Here is a 26,659-nt window from a genome sequence, read left to right on the forward strand (position 1 = left end):
AGGCTCTATTTTTATCCTAAATTTAGTTACCAACCATCTAGTGTTCCTGCACATGGATATAAAAGAGTAAAAGTGGTTTGCACAAATGCTGGCACTAATGTTTGAAGCCGCTGATGCAAGACGGAAGGCAGGGGCCTGGTTCTCACATCACTGGAAATCTTGGTGTATTGTGGCTTGTTAGAAGAGTGCAGGGTCATACATAGAACAGCAAGTTAGCCTCTGGTTTGTTTCCACATGCTTGGGGAGCAAGACTGGAACAACTCACTGCTCATTCACAGAAACGATTTAAACTATTGTTTAATGTGTCGTGTGCACTGAGCCAGTATGCACAACTAGGAGTGGGCACCACCAAATTAAGAGAGACTGCTCATAAAGTCACCTTGGATACTGCAGAAAAAATTACGGACACCAAATTTCATCTTGAAAATGCTTTAATAAGGAAGTGTTGACAACACTGTTTTTGCAAAATGTAAAGGTAACTATACAAATTCTTAATAGAAAAAGAATAAATTAAAAGCAGATTTAAAAAAAAAATTCTGCAAACTTTTCTACAACATAACATTTTTTTCCTTCCCCTTGATTACCGTTGCACAGGTTTCAGTAAAATCATTTTACATGCTCTACAGTCCATTTCAGAAGAGTTCTAATTTCCCCCTTATTTTAAACTAGAGTCCATTTTGCTCAACTTGTAATAAAACTATTGACATTAATATATATATATTTATATATATGTAAAACTTTACATCTAGTTAACTAAGCAGTAACTGGTCATCTGATAGCACCTGATTGGGGTTTGCTATGTCCAAAACTAAAACTAATACTGGGGTGGGAAAACAAAACAAAACAAACTGGACCTCCCCCCCTCCCAACATTTCCAACACTCAACTGCATATAATATTATTTTAAAAATAAACCCTGCCAGGGTGGTGGTTTGTACATACGGACAAAATGCAATATTGGATGAGGGACCTTTTCATGGATACAAAAGCAAAATTCAAGGGGGTTATTAGTGGGGTAGTCAAGTGCTTGTATACAATAGCTATGGTTTACCCCCTCATATCATACTCAAAACATGTTAATCTCCCGATTAACACTTTATGTACAGTTTTGTATAACTGAATTGAGTTAAACAGTAAAACCTGTTTTACTTAATTTCTGTCTTTACTACCAGACTGGCTCACAAGTGCCTTGACTAAAAAAACAAAAATGAAACACACCCTGCTCTCCCCTACTCAACATGGCCTCCCTCCCACCCCCCTTGAGAATGTTACTCTGCTTCTGAAAATTGGAGCCCATTCTCTGTTGACTCAGGGCTGCCAGTATTGCTGCAAAATAACATGCCAGTTCTCATTAGGATGTAAAAGATGGGAACTATTGGTCCATCAGGATCATATCCAAACAGCCCGATAAAAAAAGGAGCCCCAGTCCATCTGGTTTCAGGTGTGACCATTGAAGCAGTGAAGCAAACTAGTCACAAATAACTTTTTAGCTAGACTGGGTGACTGCGATTTCCATTACTGTTGGTATGTTTACTAAGGTGATTTTGGCAAGCATTCCAATTCACTTTTCAGGTACAAATTAAAACAAATCAAGTTGTTTAGATGGAGCCTGGAAGGTGAGTTTAATCAGTAATCTACCAGTTTTACCTGTCATGGCTTCTGCTAAAGAATTTACAGGAAGTGTAATTTAATGAAGGGGCTGCAAATTCTGTTAGCAGTCCTTTCATATGCTGAGAACTATAGTTCTCCACAGTGAGGGAATGAATGTTAAACCAGTTTAAGTCCATATACTACACATCCCGTATTTTTCAGTCCATAAGACGCCCCCATGTATTTTTGGGGACTCAGATTTAAGAAAATGGCGCCGGGGGGGGGGATGTATCTGTGTATAAGATGCCCCCTAATATTTGACTTTATTTTTTAGGAAAAAACCCTAGTCTTATACACGGAAAAATACAGTACTTAAGTTGAGAAGGATGCATCTAGTTGGTTGTCTTGGTTTGTGAAGCCATATGCTGGATGTTGCTAGCAGAGGGTACTACTACACACAGAGACACACAAAGAGAGGGGCAGCATGTAGGAGAGAAAAAGCATTAACTTTGGAGAATTTCCTTGGTAAAACGTTAGGACGACGCCATTTAAGTTGCATGTTATTGTCATAGTTTATTATTTTGCTGATACTTCATTTTTAAGAGAGACTAAATCAATACATTTTCCAATCTTATTTTAAGATGAGATGTTTAAAAGCAACATTGGCTGCAAACCTGTAATGGTTAAGGTGCTTGGATTCCACTGACTTCAGTGTTGCTTAAGCCTAACTTGGTGAGGGACTGCGGTTATTGCTTCAAATGAAATGTCATTTGCTCTGTTCATCACAATGGCATATGGACATAAGGGCTTAAGATGTGGATGTTTACATAATGCCTTCTTGATGAATATGAAATAGAAATAAGACAACCTGTTCTTGTGCTATTTGCTTCAGTGATCTCCCTCTTGCTTGTGATTTTAGCTTGTTCTTTCTTTGCTTTTAGACAGACCCTTACTGAGTCTTAACAGTAGGGCTGGGTGATATATCAATATATCGTCCAAAACTGGCTCAAAGTACATATTTTGAAACTGGCTTCATAATTTTTGACCTGGCAATATATCACAAATCATGTGTGTTTCTGTGTGCACGCTATGCAAATATCACAATGCAAGAAAAACCATGAAGCCAACCATTGCCTCTTCATAGCTCCATCCTTATTTTGTGATAGATCGGTATATTGCAATGTTTAGCTGATGATATATCAGATATTGCCCAGCCCTACTTAACGGTGCAAAATCTTCTACCAATCCTTCTTGGAAGAGCAGTAGTTCTTTTGTTCCATTTGGGAGAATTTAGGTTTCTTGTGTTTGTGGAATCTTTCTTTTTTTTCTTCAACAAAATTGGCCTTTAGGGCTTTTCTTCTTTTCTTTTTAGAGCCTCTCTTCAGTTTGTCAGCTGCATGCACACAAACATAACATTTGGGGAAGGGGGGGGGCAAGACACTTGGCCGTTGGGTGGAACAACAGCATCATCACACCATAGTGAAGACCTGCTGTGCCTGCTCTCCTATCTGTTCAGATCAGGGGTTGAGCAACTGGTGGCACCAGAAAAGGGCGTTCTGGTCCTCACTGTTGTCCATCCAGGGGCAAAATACTAGTGGCATTGAGACTTGGGAGGTGGTCTTATGGGCTTGGGAGGGTTGTTATGATCCTTGCTTCTTCCTGGCCATTCCTTTTCCATGGTGGTCCTCCAGCAAACTAGCAGTTGACCGGGGACCTAGAAATTTGTGCATTAGTTCATTATAAAAGTACTGAGGCCTTGTGAAGTATGATGGCTTTCTAGAAGTGTATAAAAAAGCATTGCTCAAGTGTACATGTAAACTTGTAGTTTCCTCTCTTTTGGTATTGGCAGACAACCATACTTCGTGTCAAAAGTTTTTGTAACCTCTTCATGATTCATCTTAGGAAAACAACCTAAACTGCTCGTAAACAAATAAAAACTGCCAAGCCCTCCTCTCTGAAGCACAGTTCACTTCCCTGGCCAGTCAATAAGCCCTTCCCCGCACAAGTATTACTGTCTTTTGCTGTCAAGCTTACATGGTGTGCTTTTCCATGATGTGAGACATTTTCTAGGCAAATTGATTTTAAACAAAACAACACTTTTTTTTGGCATTTTACTTCACAACTGATCATAGAAATCCTCTGAAAAATTTATTGGTTGTTTTACTTGCAACTAATCACAGGAACGTTAAAAAGAAGCAATTCCTTGCCCTTGTTCATCTTTTCAGAGTTTTCTCAGATGATATCTGCCCAGGTTGTGGGGTGAGTATCATCATAGTAGAGTGGTGCTCAGAGCATCAAGATGGAAGGCAAGTTACAGAATAGTAGCGTTACTGTTTCTGAAAAAAATGGATACTTTTAAATGCATCATAAAACAGCTACTGAAATCTTTGGCAGCACAGAACAGTTGCAGTACAGTATTCTGGCTCACTCTGAAATGATAGGATCATTCTCTATTCCCTACAGTCTTTTTCTGCAATGAAAAGGGTATTTCATGATAGCTGTCACATTAGCGTTAACTAGTACTTTGACTTTAGAGTTCAAATCATATATGTTAGAACAGTTGTACATATCAAAGAAAGAGGCTTATGCAACCTTGAATGGTTTGAATTGACTGCCTGTGGTGTTCTTAACATCCAAGTTATTTGTAAATTTGCCCTCTGCTCTGGGGTGATCTCTGTGAGGCACATGGCAGTTTGAAATAACCAGGAGTGAAGGAATTAGTTTTCTGCTACTGGTTGGGGATGGATCTGTTTTTCTAATATCATCTTCAGTTGCCTTATGCAAAAAGTGCTTTGACTTGAAGCTGGTATCAGGTGCCAGTGTAAGGCAAATGAGAGGCAGTGAGGTGATTTTTCAGAATGGCATTGATGCGTTTGAACAGCTGAGGTCAAGGGGATTCACACGAGAGTTCCAGGCTTGGCTTTCTCCTGTCCGTACCACTGGACATCAGCTAGTTCTGGATAGAGGGGAGAATCCAAGTAACAGCTATCACTGCAGCTCCTGTAGAGAGAAGGGACAGAAACTCAAATTAGCACACCGGGAAGAGGCAGTAGAACTACAACCTCAGAGACTAGAGCAATGGAGGTTGAAGAAGTGGAGAAAACACACTCTTGGTAACTTTCATGTGCATTGCTGCTGTAAGATGAGTGGGGAGACCTAAGGGCTGGGGGCCAAATGAGGCCATCAGAACTCTTCCCCAGCTGGAATGCCTCTTGATCATGCCTCTTGATTGTCTGGATGGAGGAGAGAGAGAGGTGTATGAATGTGTATAAACTAGGATGCTTGGATACAACACACAGAGAACCATACAATTATAGAATCGTAGAGTTGGAAGGGACCACAAGGGTCATCTATTCCAAACTCCTGCAAAGCAGGAATGTCTCCGCTAAAGCATCCAAGACAGATGTCACCCACCCTCTGCATAAGAACCTCCAAGGAAGGAGAGCTCTTACTGTCAGGAAGTTCTTCCTGATGGTTAGTTTGAATCTCCTTTCTTGCAACTTGAAGCCATATTTTCAGGTCCTAGCCCCTGCAGGAGGAGAGAGCAAGCTTCCTCCATGTGACAGCCCTTGAGATATTTGAAGATGGCAATCATCTTCAGTCTCCTCTTTTCTAGGCTAAACATACCCAGCTCCCTCAACCACTCATCATCAGTCTTGGTTTCCAGACCCCTGGTCATCTGGGTTGCTCTCCTCTGCACATGTTCCAGCTTCTCAACATCCTTCTTAAACTGTGGTGCCCAGAGCTGGACACAGTGTTCCAGGTGTGGTCTGACCAAGAAACATAGAAACCTCTGACTTCTTCTGCACAAGAGTCACATGCTGCACCACTCACTTTTGCTTCTGGCCCTGCACACCACCATCACAGGACCCTTGAAAGGCCTCCCAGAAAGGAATGTGGCCCTTGGCCTGAACAAGGTTCCCCACCCAGCCTCCTGTGAAATCTTTCTCAGGGTAACCCTGAGTCTAAAGCTATTGGCGTCTAAAGCTAACCATGCACCATCACATCAATTTAGCCACACTGTTTAAATAGCAAACCCTATTTGATTTGTGTGTTTTTGAAAGTTAAAGTACATCATTGGCCCAGAGCAATAGTAACTATCAGAGGAATGGGAACTTGGCCAATCATGGAGCAAACATCTTATCTATTTGAAGGGAAGGGCATGCCCAGATGAAGGAAGGAAGGAAGGAACAGGAGTGGACAGATACATGCAAGCACACAAGCATTCAGAGACGGGAGCATGCATAAAGCAGTGTCTTGTAACTGCGTTACGGTTTGGCCCCCCTCTTGTGCGCTATTCCCCAGCTCATGAGATTAGACTCCTCCCACTGTCCCAAGAAGAAATCTAGGCTTTAAACAACAGCCTGACCTACTGAAGCTGCTCTCACCTGCACTCCATGCTGGGAAAAGGTTTCACCTAATAAATTTCCATGTATCAGTCTGCTTGGAAGGGTACACTGTCAAAGTGAGGGGGGAAATGACACACCTAGGGTAACCTCATTACTGGATCAGGTAGTGTTGGTCTGATGCAGTCGAAACAAATTAAAAAATTGTCCAGTAGCACCTTAGAGTCCAACTAAGTTTGTTCTGGGTATAAGCTTCCTGTGCATGCACACTTCTTCAGCTATACACATGAAAGCTTATACCCAGAACAAACTTAGTTGGTCTCTAAGGTGCTACTGGACAATTTTTTAATTTTTCTTATTACTGGTGGCAAATCTGACACCAAACACCAGCAACTGCATGTGATTTATCCCGGGGAGATGTTACTTTAAGTTAGCAAATATAAATAAATACTTGTGACTGTACAGGGGGACTTTTTTTGTCACTAGTGGTTTTACACACATTTAATTAAGCATGGGTCTAACTGTTAGAATCTGTATTTTTCTGCATTTTACTTCCCTGCTTGCAATTTCCCACCCCCAACAAGGTGCATAAAAATTGCATTTAGCAATCCATCACAAGAAGTATTTAGATCCGAATTCAGCAGCCTGGTGTCCTGGCACATGTGCTGCCTAAAGCTGGTGAGAGTTAAAGTCCAAAACATCTGGAGGGCAACAAGTTGGCGAAGGCTGCTTCAGATAAGCCAACTTTGTTGGTTAACCTAATGGAAACTCAACAGAATGAAGTCCTATGGTCAATAATCAGTTAACTTGGCAGCTGTATGCTTCTAGAAAGTACTTAATGGTGCCTTTTCTAAGACAGTTTTAAAACAACAACAACAACATGAAACCTTGTTTAACACCACCTGTAGTGGGTCATATTTTGGGGTTATTAATTGAAAAATGGCACTGGTGGTTTACAAGCCTCCTTGCCTATGACAAAAATTGTTTCCAGGTGGTTGGGCAGATTCTCCCTCCCCCCCCACGCAGTAAATGTAGACATAAAAGACTCTCTCATTTAAAGACAGCACCTATCTGCAACTTGGAATCATGCATATCTCATATATTGGGTCTAATAGATGCAAATAACTAGCCAGTAATGAATTCCCATTCCCATAAAACTCTTGAAAGAAGACAAAATCCACAGGGAAACCAAAGGTGGAGGGGCAGAGGCATAGAGGGGGGTGGGGGGGGGTCCAATATAGAAAACGTCCCCTCACTCTACCTCTATTCATCAGTACTCTGTTGAGTTGGAGACTGAGACTCATCCATAGGGGGTGAGTTGTCTGCAGCGTCTCTGAGCAGAGGATAGGCGAAAGAGAAAGAGGAAAGAGGAGATGTTAAAGAAAAACAGCGACACAAAACACTTGTTAAGAGCTTATTAATCCAGCCAGAAACAGGTGAATCATCTTTGAAGGCAAAAAGAAGTTAGTAACACAGGGAGAACGCTAAGGAGAATTTTAAGCACTTTGATTTGTGTGCGAAGGATATGGGGAAGGGGCGTGGAAAAAGAAAACAAAATATTGGGGGGTTTTTTGCTGGGCAAGGCAACACAATTCCCACAGTGACAAAAGGAGCTTGTCTCTAGAAAGCACACAGTTCTTACCATGTTTTAATGTATCCGGGTATGCAAGTTGGTGCTTGACTTGTTTTCTTTAAGTGCTAACAATACCCAGCATTTATAAAGCAGATCCCATCTTTTCACAGCACTTCACGCAGACCCTTGGGAATCATGACAGCCTTATTCTCCCCCTATTGCTTCCTGTGCAACAATGAAGCAGAGCCACTGATCCTGCTCAAAGCCAGCATTTGAACCACAGACCATACTTTTAAACACAGCATTTGAAACACAGCTCATACTTTGACTCTGGACTATTTTTGGTAGTGGAACATTTGAGAGGCAAAATTTATGCAAGAATATAATAATAATACTTGGTTTAAGAACAGCTTAGTTTATGAACAACTTGGATTAAGAATGCTGCAAACCCGGAAGCAGGTGTTTTGGTTTGTGAACTTTGCCTTGGAAGCAGAACATGTTTCTCTTCCTGTTGAGTGTGTTCCATTTGTAAATTGAGTTCCCACCGCTATGGGAAAGCACACCTTGGTTTAAGAACGCTTTGGTTTAAGAGCGGACTTCCGGAATGGATTAAGTTCGTAAACCAAGGTACCACTGTAATATTAATCTTATATGCCCCTCCAACTGGGCTGCCCCAGCCACTCTGGGCGGCTTCCAACAAGCATTTAGTCTGCTGCATTTGTATCCTGCCCTTTGGCTAAGAATCATTTGCAGAGTTCAGGTATCCAAGAGACTGTGGGAGGGCTCCAACTGTAGGGGGAAGGAGTGCTGCTGCTCTGCCAAATGTGGTTGGAAGGTCTTTGCGGTCAACGCATGAAAGGTTGGAGGAGGATTGGGGCTGGTGCACAAACTGCTGTAGTTTAAACTCTCACACTTAAAAATGTCTGAAAAGGCTATAGAGCGTGGCTTGCCAACATGGTGCCCTCCAGATGTTGGACTCACAACTCCCATCAGCCCCAGCCAACATAAACAATAATCAGGATTCTTCTTGTTGGGAGTTGTAGTTCAACAAATATCTGGAGGGGGCGCAGAGTTGGCTCCCCTTGCTCCAGAGTGTCATACATGCACCTTATCCCATTTTGCCCTTATCACATCTCTGTGAGGCAGGTTGGGCTAAGAGATGGTGATCAGCTTAGCGTCGACTTGTGATGGGCTTGGCTGAGCAGGGCTTCAAACCCTCATCCAAGTTTGGTGTTCTGCCACATTGGATATTATCTATTGGTTTTGTTCCTGAGAAGAGAAGTTCTGTCCAGTGGGAAATGGCCAGCTAACCTAACTCCGAAATAGCACTTTGGAACATCAGACATGTATAGAGTGCAAGGGGTCCAGGAGGGCATTTGCAACGGTGTTTCTGGAATGGCCTTTGCCAGCTGCCTCAAATATTGACATTCATTTAAAACAAAAAGCTAAATTCCACTGTGTTTGATTGAATCTGAACTCCTTCCAAATGTGCACACACTGTGGATTTCTACAAAATGAAACTTGTGGAAACAGGTCCAGACCACGGGAATTTGACTGGGAGCTTTTTGTTGACTCACCCCTCCCCTTTTACAATTAAATGAAGACATCTGCACGGGTAATAAAGACAAGCAGGGTAGAACATAGAACAAATGACCTGCACTAGAGCTCCGATCCTAGGCACGTTCACCTGGGAGTAAGTCCCACTGAACTTACTTCTGAGTAGATATGCGTCTGGTTGTGCTGTATGTGTGGCCCGACTAGCATCTAGGGAAGATGGGTCAGAAACGGAAAGCGTTGCCACCGAGTGCCCATCTGTGCCCATACTCACCCTGTCTGCCAGGCCAGGATGTGATGTGGGCTGCTGGGTGGTGTAGCCGCTAGCTCACTAGATGGCGTGGAGCTCCTCTGACTGTGCGGTAAGGCAGCTGGAAAGAAATGGAGATAGATAGATATAGATACACACACACAAATATAGTTAGGGGGACTGGAATGCAATGATGCTGTTACGTCTGTGCAGTAGTAACTCGTGGAACGGAGATGAAACATGGCATATTATTTGGTATAAACTCATAAGTGCAAGTTAATTATTTCTGCAGCACAGCTGCCCATGCCATGGGTTACCACAACATATCCAGCCTCTCCTTCTCACTCTCCCCCCAGCCCCCACCCTTCATGCAGTTTCAAAAGGAGGTCTGCGTGGAGTTATCTGTGTGTGACTACAAGGACTGACAGCATCCCTTGTCTTCCTTCAACCTCAGGGAGATGAGAGACCATCTCAAATGTCAACAGGAGTTTGACATTGCTGCTGCTGCTTCTGCTGCTGAGGGCCAGCTGTCTTGCTCCTGCTACCATTGCAACTCAGCCCCACGGAGCACCAGCCACTGGACCCCATTGGACACTGGAGGGTCACAGCTGGCGATGTTAGTAACAACTGCAGAACCTTGAGAGACAATAAGTTTTCCAAAGCAGTACCTTCAGGGCAAACTCTTAACATACACTTCATATTTTAGCTGCCTTAAGTTAATTAAAGAAGCAAAACATTTACATTTTATTTCTGAAAATACTTTAACACTTTATCCATTTCACCAAGAGATTAAATAACTTGCTGAAGTCCTTGGTGAACAAGTCTTGTGAAAGTACCGTATTGGCCCAAATATAAGCCCCCTCCCCCCAATTACGGGACAACCCGCTCGCGTCTCCCAAGCCTCTCCTGGTGCCAGCTTGGGGAGAGTGCTGGCTGCCCCCCCCCGTGAGCTGGGAGGTGAGCCACACCCGCAAATAAGCCTTGAATTTTAAAGGTGTGGCTTATTTACAGGTATGTCTTATATTCCAGCCAATGTTTCAATTCCTGATTTATTTTGATTGCCAAATTGTATAATGGTTGGAGTGAGTTGGTAAAAACATGGAAAGAACTTCTGAATAATTTGGGGAATTACCTTGCCTCCCTTCTAACTTTTAATTTGCCCTGTTGAGTAATAACAATTCTAGAAATAAAAGCTACGCAAGTGGCCTTTTACAAGTACAGCTAATGTGGATGTAAATCCTAATATAATATAAACAAACATTCTTCATGATTTTGCTTGTACTGGGAGAAAAGCCATCCTTTATGCTGATTTTTAAAAAGTTGTGTGGTGCCAGGATTTCATTGTTTATGAGCTCATTTGAAGAATGGAAACTAATAATAATAATATATATATATATACACACACACACACACACACACACACACACACACACCCATCTGGCCGGGTTTCCCCAGCCACTCTGGGCAGCTTCCAACAAAATATTAAAATACAATAGTCTGTCAAAAATTAAAAGCTTCCCTAAACAGGGCTGCCTTCAGATGTCTTCTAAAAGTCTGGTAGTTGTTTTTCTCTTTGGCATCTGGTGGGAGGGCGTTCCACAGGGCGGGTGCCACTACCAAGAAGACCCTGTGTTCCCTGTGACTTGGCTTCTTGCAGCGAGGGAACTGCCAGAAGGCCCTTGGAGCTGGACCTCAGTGTCTGGGCAGAACGATGGGAGTGGAGACGCTCCTTCAGGAAGAATTTATTAGAAGAGCATTCTCATCATAATTTGGTAATGAAATCCATTTGTCTTCAGTTTTAAATAATAATACTTAGCATTTATATAGTGCTTTAGAGTGCTCCAAGGGTTTCACATGCTGTATTTTGACTAAGCTATGCAACATACCTTCATATTGTGAGGAGTGGGAGGGCTGGAGCTGAGAGAGAAAAGCTCAGCTGAGACCAGTGAATGAGTCAGGGCAAAAGAAGATTTTGAACAGGTGAGTATCATAGCCATGACTACTCGTAAAGAAGCTCTATGGGGCTTACTCCCAGGTCAACGAGGATAAGATTGCACCTTTGGTTACACCAGCTGCAGCAGTTTTAGATTTCAGTAACAACAGTCGTGTACTTTTTTCATCACCTTTTAAGAACTCATTTGGACTGTCCTTCTGTTGATTCACCCTGCTTCACATGACAAGCGAATAACAAACAGAACTTCTACCTTTATTGCTAAAACCTTTGACTAACATGCCCCTTCCTCCCCCTATCGGCATTCACGGATAGTGAAAAGCACATATTGTATAACTGTGCCAGTGTTTACCAAATTGCTGATTGCTGGGGCCATGCTTTTTCTCCTGAATTACAACTGATGACACACTTTACACCTGCACTTGAAAAGTTTAGAGTCTCATAGCGCAAGAATTACCCATCCTCAGGAGAGTCCGTGTTTCTGCCTGTGTTACTGAAGTTTAGCTCCTGCTTAGAAAGCAACAAGCTCAATACAGTGACTCATGCAGAGACCCATGAATACCCTCCTCTGATTGTGAGTAATTTGGCTGTGTCTTTGTGTTAGGAGTCATTGGATTGTGACGGATGCAGACCTAGGGCTGCTCAGAAGGCCACACCACCAGAGCAGTGAGATGTGGGGGTGGTTTGGTTATGTTGTACATGTGGAACCCCCAGGAATGACTCTTGTTTATGGGTGCAAATCATCTTCCTCACCTGACGTTGCTTTGCACATCTGAGGCATCCTTGTTACCCTGCTGTGCGCCACGAAGGTGCTTTGAGAGGAGGTGCTGTACTGGGAGCTGCTATCTGACGAAGTGGAGCTAGTGTGCGACAAGCGGCTATGGTCTTTGTGGGAAGCTGTGGACCGGTGGTACCACAGCCTCAGCTCATCTGACACCATTGTCCTTCCCGACCCCTTCTCGTGACCCTCTCTGCCCAAAGACGGAGTCCTGATGATCTGAGAACGGGAGGGGGTCAGCCTGACGGAGTCCGCTTCCTCCCCATGCCAGTTCTCTTTGAACATTCCCCCCGCCGTGTAGGAGTTAGATGTTTTAAACTGTGCCTTCACGCTGTAGTGTCCCTCCTGGTCATTCTCCAGGCTGCGTACAACCACCGGCGTGGAGCTCCCTTCGATGTAGAGAGGGTACTCTTTGATCCTGTACTGAGAGGACGGCTGGCTCTGGCTGTGCAGATAGACTCCGTGGTGGCCAGTCCCGTTCCTGGCAGCCAGGTTGGGCATGCTCCCTGAATTGGAGGAGACCAGGTTCCCTGCCGACTTGTGCCTCTGCCTCTGCCGTTCCCGGGCTTTGGAGGGGGAATCCTCAGCCAGGGTGGAATAGTTGGCATTCATCTGAGCAGGGTAGTAGTGCTCAGAGCTGGAATGGCTGGTGCAGGAGGAGCAGTCGTCCATTGGGTCAGAGCCATTGCTGCTGCGAGTCCGAGGGGTGTAGAAATCGGGGCTCCCCGTCTCGTTTTCTGACCCAACGAGCTTCCCTTGGGACTCTAAACTGGAGCTTCTGTGTCTAAAGTGCTGTGCTAAACTATGTAACCTAGTAGGGCTGATGTCCACAGACCTGCAAGCACAGAAATAAGGTTGTAATTATAAACTGCTCCAGTAGTTTTGCCTACAGTTGTGGTGTGGAATGAGTACACTTGTGGTGGCAAAGGAAGGCTAACAGAAAGAGAACAATTAAAGGCTGCCTGACCCTGAGCTATAGGGACTCCAGCCTTTTAGCTGCAGAATGAAGGTGGGATCTCTGAAATCAATTATTCTTTGTAATTGTATCTAACCACAAATTTGGGGTCAGTTCACCATAGCAGAGTTTGCTTACAAAAAGACATTGTCATGGTTAACTCTGTAGTATGTTTGCATAATATCTGAAGAAAATACAGTGGAGTCTAGGCCTGACAATGTAAAGATGCCACCGGTCACCATAAGCTGGCAGAATTCAGAATACAGGAAGTATGCGAAAGCCTGCATTAAGCATCACAGCTAGCCAATAATGACACTTCTCGAAGTCCAGGCTAACAGCTTCCTACATGGTGACGGCAGGGAATCTTTTGCACTTCTTCCTCTTCTGAAGTAGAGGTTTCACATCCTTTACTGGGGGGGGGGGGGGGGAGAGGGAGAAATGAGTCAAATTCCCAATGAGAAACCGTTAGTGTAAGTCCCTAAGGCGGAGAGATGTGAAAGCTCCATATTGGACAAAATGGGAAGCGCCAATAAATTTAAAACTCATCTATTTCTATGAATTCTCCCATTTGGAGAGGGAAAATAACACATCCACCTAAATTTAATGAGTGGATAAGGTTCCCTTTAGGTCTGCCATTCCACACGCCCTGAAGCATCTGATGCTGGACACCCGTCAAAATCCTACCTAATAAGATTTTATTTATGTATTACAGTTATATCTCACTCATATGCTTCCCCTTGTACATTCTATAAGAGATACTGGCAGGCCCAAGGTCACCCAAGAAGCATCACAGCTGAGTGCAGATGTGATATTGCCTAATAAATACACAAAACCACCCATCCAGATACTGCTTCCTTGGTTTTGTAAGCAAATAATCACATTGCTTCCAACATTGTTTGGCTGGATTCCATGACCAAATGTTTTCTAGAACTTGCGAAATGGCATCATGTGAAAATAACTGTGGTGACACTTTTCTGCTATGTCCTACATTTCTTTTTGACCTTTGGCCACTGCCAGTTCCAAGTGAACACATATAGAGCACCTGTACCCAGGTAAAACAGCTGTTCAACTTATGTGGGGGATACGTTCCGGGAATTGTGCCTAAAGCCAAAATCACCGAAATAGCAAAAATGACCGGAAGAATCAGAAAGACCAAAATTTAAATAAGGAATGGGGAAAATAGATAATTTATCTTAAAAACCATTGGAAACAGCTAAAATCACCAGTAGGATTGGAATAACACTTGTAGTTTAATGAAAAAGGTTTCGATTATTATAAAAGATGTAGGAGGAAATGGTTAAGGAAAGGACTCACAAAGGGGAGGAGGGAAGTTCAGGAGATCCTTTGGAATCTTGTTTTTATGTTGGTTGTTGGATAATTGATTGTAAAATTCTAAACTGAAAAACTAAATATATATTTTTTTTAAAAGCCAAAACTGCTTCTAATCAAAACATTGGCTTCAATGGCGGATGGGATTGCTAAAGTCATTTCCCTCTTTATTTCTTTATTGCTATGCATGTAAAGTTGAATGTGCACAAATTAAATGAACGCAAGTTGAAGGCATACTGTATGCAACTTTTGGGGATGTGAAGGGATTTCAAGAACATAATTTTAATCTATTTTTCAAACTTGATTTAGCTAAAAGGCTCCTATCCCTCCCCAAAATACCAGAGTCTTTGTTTTAGCTGAAACAGAACTGAGGACTGGGAGCACAATCCAATTCAGAGCAACTTTTGAGCACCCTGATGAAATTTAAGCCGGCTTTAGGAATTCCAGGCTCCATATTTAACATTTGGTAGGGGGTGGGAGAAGAGAAGCTGAGGACCTATTGGGCTGGAAGAACTTACCTAGTGGAATGCACATAATGTGGACTGCGTACCCGTAGATCTGGTGTTGTTGGCATGCTGGACTGGGAGTTCCAATGGGGCAGATTCCTAATGGGGCTGTTTTGTAGGGAGTTGCTCCCTCCACCCTCTGCACAGCTCCCAGTGCTGGGAAGCCGCTTGTGACTGCTGTACACAAAAGGAAAGACAGTGATCAGGGCAGCCTTCTTTATGCAGCTTGTTTCCTTTGTTACATGGGCCTATGAGAAAACCATAAGCGTTTTTGGGTACGTCGACAATTCTCATTTCTTAAGTTTAGCAGACTTGACAGGTCCTATTTCAGCAGCCCAGTGCGACTCTTCTCACAGCTGGGGAGTGAGAGAGAGGGGGTTGCCTGACATCATCTAGAGGCTGGCAAAAGTGCAATTCATTCAAGGGAATTCTGGGCTCACTCTTCATGCTTTTAGACATTACTACACTAATTTTCTGCTAAATTACTCTGCATCGCTCCTTTTTCTAACAACAATAAGCTAAGGCACAAATAATGTGCCAAATAAAGCACAGGAAGTGCTGGAAGACACAGAGAGGACCCCATTGAGTGATATTTTTGTTTTGCTATTTGGGAGTGGCAGCCACTATTATTATTAATTTACCTGCCCTTCACCTTAAGCTCCCATGGTGGCTTATAACAATTAAAGCACAGCATTAAAAACAGTTTAAAACAACTTGCAATCACAGAAATAAGGTGGGTCCTAAAAATGCACACCTCAAGTGTCGAAAGCCAGGGTAAAGCTGCAAAATGAAGATGCCAGACTTACCTCTGCAGTAAGAGGGCTCCATAGCTTAGGGCAGAGCTTTCCAAACTTTTCATGTTGCTGACACACTTTGGAAACGTGCCTCATCTCACAGCACAGCAATTCAGTTTTACTAGCAAACCGGAGGTTAAACCCTTTTCCAGGCCTGGGAGGAGCATTTGGCACATAGGGAAGGGCCTCTCTTGGGCCACCACAACCAAGATGGCCCCTCCGCCAATGTAAATACCCAAGAGGACCTGTAGGCAAGTCTTTCGGATATCTGGGGCCCGGGGTTGTTTATGGCTTTAAACATTAGCATGAGCACCTTGAATTAAGCACCTTCCGTCATGGAGATGCAGAGGCATTAGCCAAATCAACTTATGTTTTGCATCGAGGTGCTGTTTCCTCAGATGTCTTCATCAGAGCTACTTCCACAGCTGAAGAAGCAAGCTGCAGTTTATTAATGACTAGAGTTATACCTTCGTTTTCGAAAGCTTGGTTCTCGAATGTTTTGGTTCCCAAACGATACAAACCCGGAAGTGACTGTTCTGGTTTGCAAACTATTTTTGGAAGCCGAACATCCAGCGGGGGTTCAGCAGCTTCCAATTGAAGCCGTGCTTTGGTTTCTGAACAGTTTGGAAGTCGAATGGACTTCTGGAACGGATTCCGTTCGACTTCCAGGGTACAACTGTACTACTTTGCAGTGACTAACCTCTTTGGCTTTTGGGACTGCTGAAGAAACTTCTGGGAATGTGGGATCCCTTCCAACTCTGCAGTTCTGTGAGTCTAAGTATCCCACTGCATGTCCATGAAATTTGCTTACAAAGCCTTGGTCGTCCCCCCCCCCCCTTTATAAATGGGTGCTGCATGATAAGGAAATGTCTGTCTCCATTATGACTTACCTGGAATGGCTGTGTGAAGAGCGCTTCTTGACCTTCTCATAGGGTTCATCCAAGGATGACTCGCTCCACATCTTGGGCTTGAGGGGGGACTTGTCATAGTCCTTCTTCTGGTAGTGCACCTGCCTGAGTCCCTCCAGGGACTGCGGAGGAGCTGGTCTATTATGCAACGGGGGACGGGGAGGGAGTCCTTTGTGAGGGGACTGTAAAGGGGATATCGTGCTGGTAACCTGAGTGTCTTCTGAAATGGGAAAAAAGAGGAAAACTAAAGGACAGGAACACTATTTTGTTTAAATACTTTTTGCATGGCCTTTTAGAAGATGAGAGGTCCATGCTTCAAGGAGCTTACAATTGAAAAGATTGATACAGGTGTAAAGAGGTAGAATGTATGTTCATTTTAAGGCCTTTTTTTAAGTATATGTGTATAAATCCTATGCATAACTAAAATACAGATGCCATACTACTTTACTGTGCTCAAAGCAGCTTATATAAAAAATACAACAGAGCAATTTAAAACCACAATTAAATGTAAGCCTAGAAAACAGTGAAGCACGACAGCAAATTCAACAGTCAAGTAAGACACGAGTTCAAGACAGCTCTTCATATCGCCAATCTCCAAATGCCAGTCAGAATAAAAGAGTTTTGCAACTCTTTTGAGAAACAATGAGGGAAGGGTTAATTCCGATCTACCCTGGGAGGTTCTGCCAAAGCTTTGGGTCAGTTGCAGTGAACACCCTGCTTCTTGCTGCTGATGTCTTCAGCCTTGCTAGATGGAAAGCGTTCGTCCCCATACTCTACACCAGTGTTTCCCAACCTTGGGCCTCCAGCTGTTTTTGAACTACAATTCCCATCATCCCTGACCACTGGTCTTGCTAGCTAGGGATGATGGGAGTTGTAGTCCAAAAACAGCTGGAGGCCCAAGGTTGGGGAACACTGCTCTACACCACCACAGCTGGCTTGGACCATCTTCTGAGACTGAAGCGGGCCCACCCACCTCCCTCCTCTCTTCTCCTCAGTTCAGAGGTGAGGGAGAGCCTTCGCCAGGCAAGGTCTCCGTCCACCTGCCTTGTCCCACCCTCTGGTCTCGGCTTCTCAATTTGTATTGTATTATTTTATGTACCGTGGCTTGCCATTGTTTTATGGATTATAGTTTAGAAATTATTTATTGTAACTGTTGAGTGGATTTCTGTTTAACTTTTATATGTTATTATTATTATTTAATACTATTCTAATGATTGTTGAATGTTACTTTTTTGATGTAGGTTGCCTATTTTAAAGTTATGTTTTATTATCACATTTTGTATTGCATTAGATTGTTATAAGATGTACATTTTTTGTTTTTTCAGCTTGTAAACCACCTTGAGTATTGTAAGATAGAAAGACCGTATACAAATTTAAAATGATGATGATGATGGGTATGTTTTTCAGTGCAGCAAAATACCTACAAGTGACAGTATGATATCGTTCTACAAGGGGTGTGGTGTCTGCTTGAACATTTGGTTGCAGGAAATTGTGCCTACTTTTCAGTTGAAAAAGGTTATTTGGATATTTGGGTAGTGACTGCTTGAAATAAAATCATCCCAAACTATCTTGGAAATGTTACTTTAAACAAAAACAATTTTAAGTGAGGTAGGCTCAGAGAAAAACATATACAGTGGTGCCTCGCAGGATGAAATTAATTCGTTCCGCGAGTTTTGTCGTCTTGCGATTTTTTTCGTCTTGCGAAGCACGGTGTTGGGAAAGTTTTGGAAAAGCTTCAAAAATCACCAAAGTCTTTAAAAACCTCAAAAAAGGCTACCACACCACGTTCTATGAGTTGCTCCTCGAAGTCAAGTCACAACTGTATTAACGGTGTTAAGAAAAAGGAAACAAACTTGCAAGACGTTTCCGTCTTGCGAAGCAAGCCCATAGGGAAAATCGTCTTGCGAAGCAGCTCAAAAAACAAAAAACCCTTTCGTCTAGCGAGTTTTTTGTCTTGCGAGTTTTTTGTCTTGCGAGGTACCACTGTAGTACAGGATTCTCCAGGGAGATTATATAGACAGGAGAGTGTCCTGGAAGTCTTGCTACATGAGTTACTTACTATATGAGTTCTTACAACCTTAGGCGATGATCCAGCCAAAGCCAAGTACATTTAAGTCCCATTGATGTTAAGGCAGAGATAGATGTACTTTAAACTTCTCCCACTAAAACCAATGAGAAGTGTTGAGCTTCGACAGGATTCTGCCCCAACTCCTTTGACACAACACAAGCTTCTTCTTTTCAGCAGAGACATAAAATACAACATATAGCAATGAATGTTGTACATACCATCCTCCAGAACGAGAGCGTCCGAGAGTGAACTGTCCTCACTGGCAATATTTCCATCTGTCAGGTGAAAACACATACGGAGGTTACGGTGTAGCTCCATGGTGTGGTGAAGCCCAGCATGATTTCCACAGCAGTAATCCACTCATGTCAGGCCATAAGAACAGCTCTTCTGATCCAGCATGCTTCCCCCATTAATATGCTTCCATGGACCTCACAAGCAGAGCAGGTAAGGATCAGCTCTTGCATGTTTGGCAGCAACTGATATTCAGAGGAATACTGCCCTTGAAATGTTCCCTTTTGTTGCTATGCAGCCCTTAAGAAGCATATCTTCCCTGAATCTGCCCCTTTAAATACCCTTTTAGAAGCTATAGAAAGTGACCATTGCCACATCTTGTAGCAGCTGATTCCATGTTTTAATTCCATGCCTTCCATTTTTCTGTGTGGTTCTGAGTTAATCTAGCATTATGAGTAAGGGAGACATTTTGCTGTCTCTCCACTTTCATGACTTCAGAATTCAGCTGTTTCCTAGCTAAGAAGTCCCAATTGCTGTTGTGTGTCTTCATAAGGGAAATTTTGGGTTCCTTGTTATACACCTTTTCCAGCTCTATTATATCCTTTTTAAGATGGGATACAAACGGTACACAGTATCCCAAGTGTGATTGCACCAGTGACTGATATAAAGGCATTATGATCATTCTAAATACATGCAGGTCCCGCTACCTGAACAAAATGTGTTTACATCATGAGTTGATGATTTCCTTTGATCCCTATGGGAAATTTTCTAATGCGTCTGAACCACAGAATTTTGACCCTAAAATGATGAGAAAATCCCCTGAACCCTGGCAGAAGGCAAACAAGGAAGGAATAAAAATGCTCTCTTATTTGTCTGATCTCTCTCCCTCCTTCCCACCATGGTTTCTGGTGTGGACAGCAAAATACAAAAAAGTAAGGCTTCTCTACAGCTGCTTGGATATCTGAATCTGAGGTGTATATAGCGAGGTTCTGGTACCAATTCCTCGTGTTTGGATAAGTGAATTTTCATATAATGAGCATTTGTATAACAGGACCTGAGTATAATCACCAATGTGAAATTTGCCCTTTTCACCCCCCCAATCCCTTCCCTGGAAAGAACCAGCTAGCTCAGAGCCCAACATTAGCCCTTTTATTTATTTATTTCACCAATTTTCCCACTGTTTAACACTTTAGCCTCAAAGCAGTGTTTAGCTTGAGCACATGAAGGCTAAAAGTAAGGAGAAACAGAGGCATGCACACCTAGTATGGTAGGTGTGGTCATTCCATCTCAATTTTCTTGTGTTGAGGAGGAAGATCTGAAGGGGGCTTTTAATGAAGTGCATTTAGTTTAGAAGACGTATCTGGAATTCTGCCCCATCAGGATTACTTATTGCGAGGATGCAATTACTTATTACCACTGTATTTACGTGAATCTAATGCACACCCTAACTTTTATGATGTAATTTGAACAAAAAAGGTACACATTACGTTTGTGTAAATATGGTACTTAAGCATGCTCAGCTAAATGCACTTAGAAAGCCTCTGAAGTGAAGGTGGTGCAGCATGGGGGGCATGGAGGGGGCTTGCATGCCACGGCCCCTACCCGGCTTTTAGCCCTTGTGCATTCAGACTGAACGCCTGGAGAGGGGACTTTGCCCCTGCCCCAAAGTGCATAGCACTGCATACTCACTTACGTTTCAATGTCATTTACCACTTTCCTTTTAAGCTGCTCACACATTTCTTAACAGTATCCATTAACTGAAATTTGTCTGTGAAAGGGTCTGAAGACGCAACTTCAGATATGGAAGTTGAGGATCCAGGTGTGGCATGAAGAGCAGTCTGCCTGGCGCTCACCTATCAAAGTGCTGAAGTTTCATGGGAAGTTGAGGTTAGGAAGAAATATTTGTATACTCCTTCCAGAAACCCACTTCCTCATCAGCTCCTTGGGAAGCATTGTCTTCTCCTGAGCAACCCACCCACCCCCAAATGATCATCAGGAAGAAAGATCAGAGTATCATGAAGTTTGGGTTCTGTTTACCATCTATGATCAAGGAGGCTCTTTGTGTTGGCTTCTTTCCAGATTTGATACGGTACTCGTTGATGGCATTTTCAATCTCCTGAAGTTTCTTCAGTGCATTCAGGTATGAGGTTTTCCTTTGTTTTTTCAGCTTCTTGCTGACATTTGGGTCGCTGGCTAGGCGTCGGGCAGCTTCCGTGATTTGGGACTGAATGGCAAATTCTCTCTCCAAGCGTTCCAGTTCAGCTTCCTGTCCAACAAGAAAGAGGCTTGTGGCTGTCAGTGCCTTAGCCATGGAGCATGTAAGAACAGAAGAAGAAGAACCTTGCTGGGTCAGGCCAAAAGCCCTCCAGGTCCACCACTGCTCCCACAGAGACCAGCCAGGAGGACTATGAGGCTGCCTATGCTTCTGTAGGTGCAAAGTGTAGCAGCTTACTAACAGTACATCTGATCACGGGCAAGTTTGGCTGGTGTATACTGGGAAGATTTACAAAGCAACAGCTTTCTTCTATGTTACATACCACAATGGCGCTACTAAAACAACTTCAGTTCATGTTGCTCAGTCTTGTGGATTTTAGTAGTATTACACAAAATAAGTCAGTCAGATTGTGCATCCATAGCAGTGAGCAGAGGAGGAATGACTGCTGGGAGGAGCACAGAGAGGAGAAACGCCCTGGTGCATCTGCAGCAGCACAACTGGATGCCCCGCCTGCAACAAAACATGTCTCTCCCATATTGGTCTCACAGCCACAGCAGGCGCTGCAACCTTCCAACAGTTGACTTCACCCCCAAAGGCACACTCCTCCTTTGTCTCCCAGGACAGATGGATGCCAACACCACAAATAAGTAATGAAAAGTAGTTATGAACGTCCTATCTTGTCACTACAATGAACTGGGGGGGGGGGGAGACACACGACAATGACAATGACATCCATTTGACATAGTAAGGAGCATTCCCCTTCATCCACTCACATGGTTCCTCACAGAATTCTTCCAGAGTGGTGCAGAATCAAACCACAGAGAAATGGCTGCACCAATCTGATAATGTATAAATTGGACCTTGGGAATCACAGCATTACAATCTTGACATTCCTGGGTCTTTGTTCCATGGAATTTGCTAATTCAAAGTTGTGTAGTAAGACAATTGTGTGTTAACTGAGAAGTGAGCTGCACTTTTTCTTGGAGCATATGCACATGGTTTTCTGTAAGAAAAACTCAATGTGCAAGTTCCTGTGCATGTGTTGGGGCTCTGGTCAATCAGGACACCTGCACACCTGGAAGTCCTGATTCCATCCATACAGCCCCCATACATCAGCAACATCTTGTGGGTTGCTGTTGCCTTACAGACAATTGTGCATAATGTGCAGTTACTTTAGGAAGCAGATGCAGAGTAGGCCTTGCTCCCCAGGGAACACACAGTTGACCTTCACATGAATAACACAGAGAGAGAGAGCTAGTGTCGGTGCTGAACACCACAGTAAATATTTGACAACAACTCACGACCAGTCAGAAGGACAAGTTACACTGTAAAATCATACATGTGTTTCATGTACTCGCACAAACATGGAATCTCATGGAGAGGACTCTCTGTCTTTTAAAAACAAGTTTCTATCCCCGAGCGCTGGGAGGAAGGCACTAAATGAGGAAATATCTATCATCTGTTAGAGGCTAGGAATTAAAACCATCAATAGATAATCCTTCGATGTTTTGCAAAAGTTCAGTTTCTTCCTGCAGCATTTTTGCCCCTTCCCCACAGAAGAATGAATCTAGTGGTCTATTTTATTATTTTCTATTTGCTATACTATTGAGGTTTCCATCAGAAGAATCTAAACTGCCTCGTATTAACTGGAGGCCTGTATATATATATAGCAGCAGCAGCAGCAGCAGCAGCAGCAGCAGGGACATCAGAGAGCTGAGGAGAGGAGCTTTAGCATCATGTTCCTCCGCCATCTCTCTCAGCAGCAAACAGTGAGCCAAGCACCACACTCTGTTTGGCCCAGGCAAGGAAAAACCTCACCCCTGAGAGATGGTGGCATCTACACTTTGGGGAGGCTCTTTTCCTCAGGCTTGTCTTAGGTCCACAAAGGACGGCTCCAGTAGAAACACCAGAGAGCTGGGAAGGGGGCCTTTAAGATGACATTCCCCCAGCATCTCCCGTGGTTGTTGCACCACAGAGATTAAGCTAATAGTTTTGTGTTCAGTTGCATACGCTTTGCACTGAATGGCATAACCTGTTGTAAGCAACTCTGGGGTTCATTCAGAGAGCAAGAGGCATGGCATGAATCTTTGAAAGAAATATATATTGCAGCTAGCAAAATGCTCATTATGTCAGCAGATGGTCTATGAAAGTCTTGTTTATTGCACAGCTCCCCTTGAGTGCAGAGTATGTGTGCTCTCTGGCACCTGGGACAATGAGGGCTGGGCCACACAGTGTGGGAACAGTATTGCCCTTGCTGCAACTGGGTCCCAAGAGCAGCATCTCACCTTTTCCTCCAGTGGTGAATTTTCACTTTTACTGGATAAATTAAAAGTGTGTATTTTGAGGAGGAGGGTATACCTGCCCCTGGCAGCCCTAACGGTTAAGAACCAAGCCTGTTCCTGCCAACATAACCCTGTCCTGGGTTCTAGTTCTAAAGCAGCCTTCCTCAACTTGTGCCCTCCAGATGTTTTGGACCACATCTCCCATCCTGGGAACTAGCTATCATATGCTCTATGGAGAGAGATCGTCTATCTCTGTCAATCAGTGCCACAGTCACCGAAGAAGCCACACTGCTGTGAACTAATCTCTCTTCAAGACAATATGTCTCTCTGAAGTATTCATTCTGGACATCTTGGCTTAAAAATCTCCTTTGCTGTCAGTGATGAATCACCACTACTTTAAATCCATAGCTACAGTTCTCACAATGCTACAGACTGAATGGCTGTTGTGTATGTGTGGGTTTTTTTAGAAAGAGTTTTTGCTTTGAAGCTTTCATAAGCTCTGTCAACACTGAATTTATTAAATGTGTATTCAACACAATATATTTTAAGACTCAGATCCTGATCTGCCGCCTCACTACAGAAAACCTCCCACAACAGCCAGTGAAGGCAGCAGATGAAAGGCACTGTTAAAATTGAATTCATTTGATGTATGGTTTTTCAATGGCCCAGTCTCATCGACCAAGCCTGCCACTTTCCCATGTGGATCACCTGCTAGGGCTGCTACCACATTAAGAAGAGGGAAAGTAGCAGCTCACTTTGCCGCTGGCTGTGCATACAGCAGGACTGGCAGCCAGTCATGATTCTTGACAAGTATACCCAGATGGCACATGTGTTTACCAACATGCATTTGTCATAGTATTACTTTACAGTTTCACACGGAACATTTAAAATTACCTAGGAATACACCTAAACATGTAACGAGTGGTCCTTACAATCAAAAGGCATGAGGCACAATTATAGATATTTGAGGTGCTCATTCTTTGCAAATTCTGATACAAACTGACCTGACACTCACCTTCTGGACCAGAACTCAGTAATCCTTCAGATTTCACACTTCATTTAATTTAGTGGTGCAATTCTTGGCTCAAAAAACATACCCAAATGTGTTTGAAAATGGATGTTTTTGAATTTTTGTGTGGATTTCATGGACAGAGCAGACTTCTGAATAAACACATATGAAAACGACACTAGATGGATTGGTGCCTCCCTAGATACAACCTTCCTTTCCATGCCCGTTAGGAAAGCAAAAAGCACAGCTCACCATGCTGGGAAATGTCTGGTTATTCACACCTAACTTTTAAAAAATGCTTAGCTGAATGTAGGAACACTAAAAAATATATTCCGACACTAGGGTCTCAGAATGTTCCCAAAACTCTAACTCCCAGGGTTTCAGCAGGGGAGCAGCAGAAGCACCTGCCCAGTGGCTCTGCTTCACTCCCTGTGGCAGCTTCTTCAGAGACAGCCATGACAATAAAACCAGCCTGAAACTATTTAAACCAGTTGTGCCAAAGTGTCTGCCTCATACTATTGAGGAAAAGTTCATTAACACGAATCACTGTTCTGCTGTAGTAAATTAACTCTGAATGAAGTCTCTCCTAATGAAGACTAAACAAGTCACTACAACGTACCATTATCTGAGTTATTTTCTATGTAAAGAGCATGTCTAACCAGTGTCATTCACTGGAAAATTCCTCTTGGCACACGATAGGGACATCCTGTTTCAACAGAATGCAGGGCCTTTCCAAGTCACTAGTCTAGACAAGTACTTTCTCTTCATTTATGTGCTAATTAGTGTGGTGGGCAGAATGTTGGGCTTTGACCAGGGAGACCCAAGTTGCTGTGTTCATGTGAAACATTGCTCCCACCCCTATCAAAAAGGTGGTTCTGTCTGTTCCATAAGTCAAATTAGGGTTAAATGTGGATAAAGGTAAAGGGACTCCTGACCGTTAGGTACAGTCGTGGACGACTCTGGGGTTGCAGCGCTCATCTCGCTTTATTGGCCGAGGGAGCCGGTCATGTGGCCAGCATGACTAAGCCACTTCTGGCGAACCAGAGCAGCGCACAGAAACACCATTTACCTTTCTGCCGGAGTGGTACCTATTTATCTACTTGCATTTTGACATGCTTTCGAACTGCTAGGTGGGCAGGAGCAGGGACTGAGCAACGGGAGCTCACCCCATTGTGGGGATTCGAACTGCTGACCTTCCGACTGGCAAGCCCTAGGCTCTATGGTTTAGACCACAGCGATACCCACGTTCCATTAAATGTGGATAGGACTGTGCAAATCATTAAATTGCCACACATCAGCCCAAACATGAAAAAGAGATATTGCTCCAAATGTCACTATCCAAAAAGCAAGCAATTCATAATCTTTCACAGTCATAATGTGCCCTAGGAATATCAAGACAACAAAATAATCAGGAATGCCCCATAATAAAAAGACCACAAATTCTATTCGACAAGTTAGTATCAAATTTAAAGAGCACAAAGGGAGGATAATTCCAGTAAGTGATTTACTCAAGTCTTTCCAGACCCTGGCACAGGCTGGACGCTGGTGTTTTAATTTAATAGTGCAAAAGAGAAACAGAAAGTCTGAATCTGAAAGCAACCCTCACCTCTCCTTTTGGCAGTATTTTCTGTTCATCCAGTTTAAAGGAAGTACCTATTCTTCTACGCACAATTGGGGGCTCTTCCCCTGGGTCAAGGGGATATTCTCTTGGCAATTTTCCTGTAAGCTCCTGCAAATGTATACAAAACATCAGAGATTAGCTGTGTGTTGTGCACATGCAGCAAGTGGATTTTATCTAGACGCGCATTAGCATTTCACAAATATTGTCTTTAAATAACCAATATTGCATTTTTTTCTGGTTGAAGGACACACAGTTGATTCTTTCTGGGTGTGTTTATTCACTTAGAACTTCTGTTTTGTGAAAGATCCTCTTAAGAATGGTAGTTGAGCCACATGCTTTGTCATCTGTGACCAGAAGAGAATGTGAAACTGGAAAGTAAAAGTTACTTTTGGTTAATAATCTGTCAAGCTTTCTAAGATTACTTCATTGAAGAAGTCATGTTGCTGTCTTGGAACTCCCTATACAGAACTCCTACAAAGTCTCACCTCTCTTCTGTCAATTCCCTGCTCAAAACCTCTCTCTTCTGTGGCTTAACTTCTTAGTCATCACCCTCAATTCAAACAATGCCCAAGAGTGCATAATTGCATTGACTTTCACCCTTCGTGCCCTGTGCCTCGTCTCTCTTTCTTATGTCACCCGATCTTTTGTTTAAATTAAGAGCAAACATTCCTTGGGCAGGAGATTGTTGTAAAGCAAGACG

The 26,659-nt window shown here is 43.2% G+C and overlaps 1 protein-coding gene across 13 annotated transcripts in view; it reads right to left on the bottom strand.

Moving 5' to 3' along the window:
* Positions 1-413: 413 nt before the first annotated feature.
* The window catches only part of FRMD4A (FERM domain containing 4A), a 407,020-nt gene continuing 380,774 nt past the window's right edge, over positions 414-26,659 (bottom strand). For 9 of the 13 annotated variants that reach the window (XM_028745665.2, XM_077935684.1, XM_077935683.1 and 6 more), the window contains 8 exons: positions 25,945-26,067; positions 20,870-21,098; positions 18,820-18,876; positions 16,516-16,753; positions 14,844-15,008; positions 12,017-12,876; positions 9,337-9,433; positions 414-4,589 (listed from right to left, as the gene is read on the bottom strand). In XM_028745665.2, the coding sequence (XP_028601498.2) occupies positions 4,487-4,589; positions 9,337-9,433; positions 12,017-12,876; positions 14,844-15,008; positions 16,516-16,753; positions 18,820-18,876; positions 20,870-21,098; positions 25,945-26,067 (1,872 nt within the window). In that variant the 3' untranslated portion in view covers positions 414-4,486. Of the gene's footprint in view, positions 4,590-7,196; positions 7,269-9,336; positions 9,434-12,016; positions 12,877-14,843; positions 15,009-16,515; positions 16,754-18,819; positions 18,877-20,869; positions 21,099-25,944; positions 26,068-26,659 lie in introns of all 13 variants that reach the window. The other 4 variants (XM_077935682.1, XM_028745666.2, XM_077935687.1 and 1 more) reach the window with 2 other exon arrangements.

This window comes from Podarcis muralis, chromosome 10 (genome assembly GCF_964188315.1).
Source record: "Podarcis muralis chromosome 10, rPodMur119.hap1.1, whole genome shotgun sequence".
NCBI lineage: Eukaryota > Metazoa > Chordata > Lepidosauria > Squamata > Lacertidae > Podarcis > Podarcis muralis.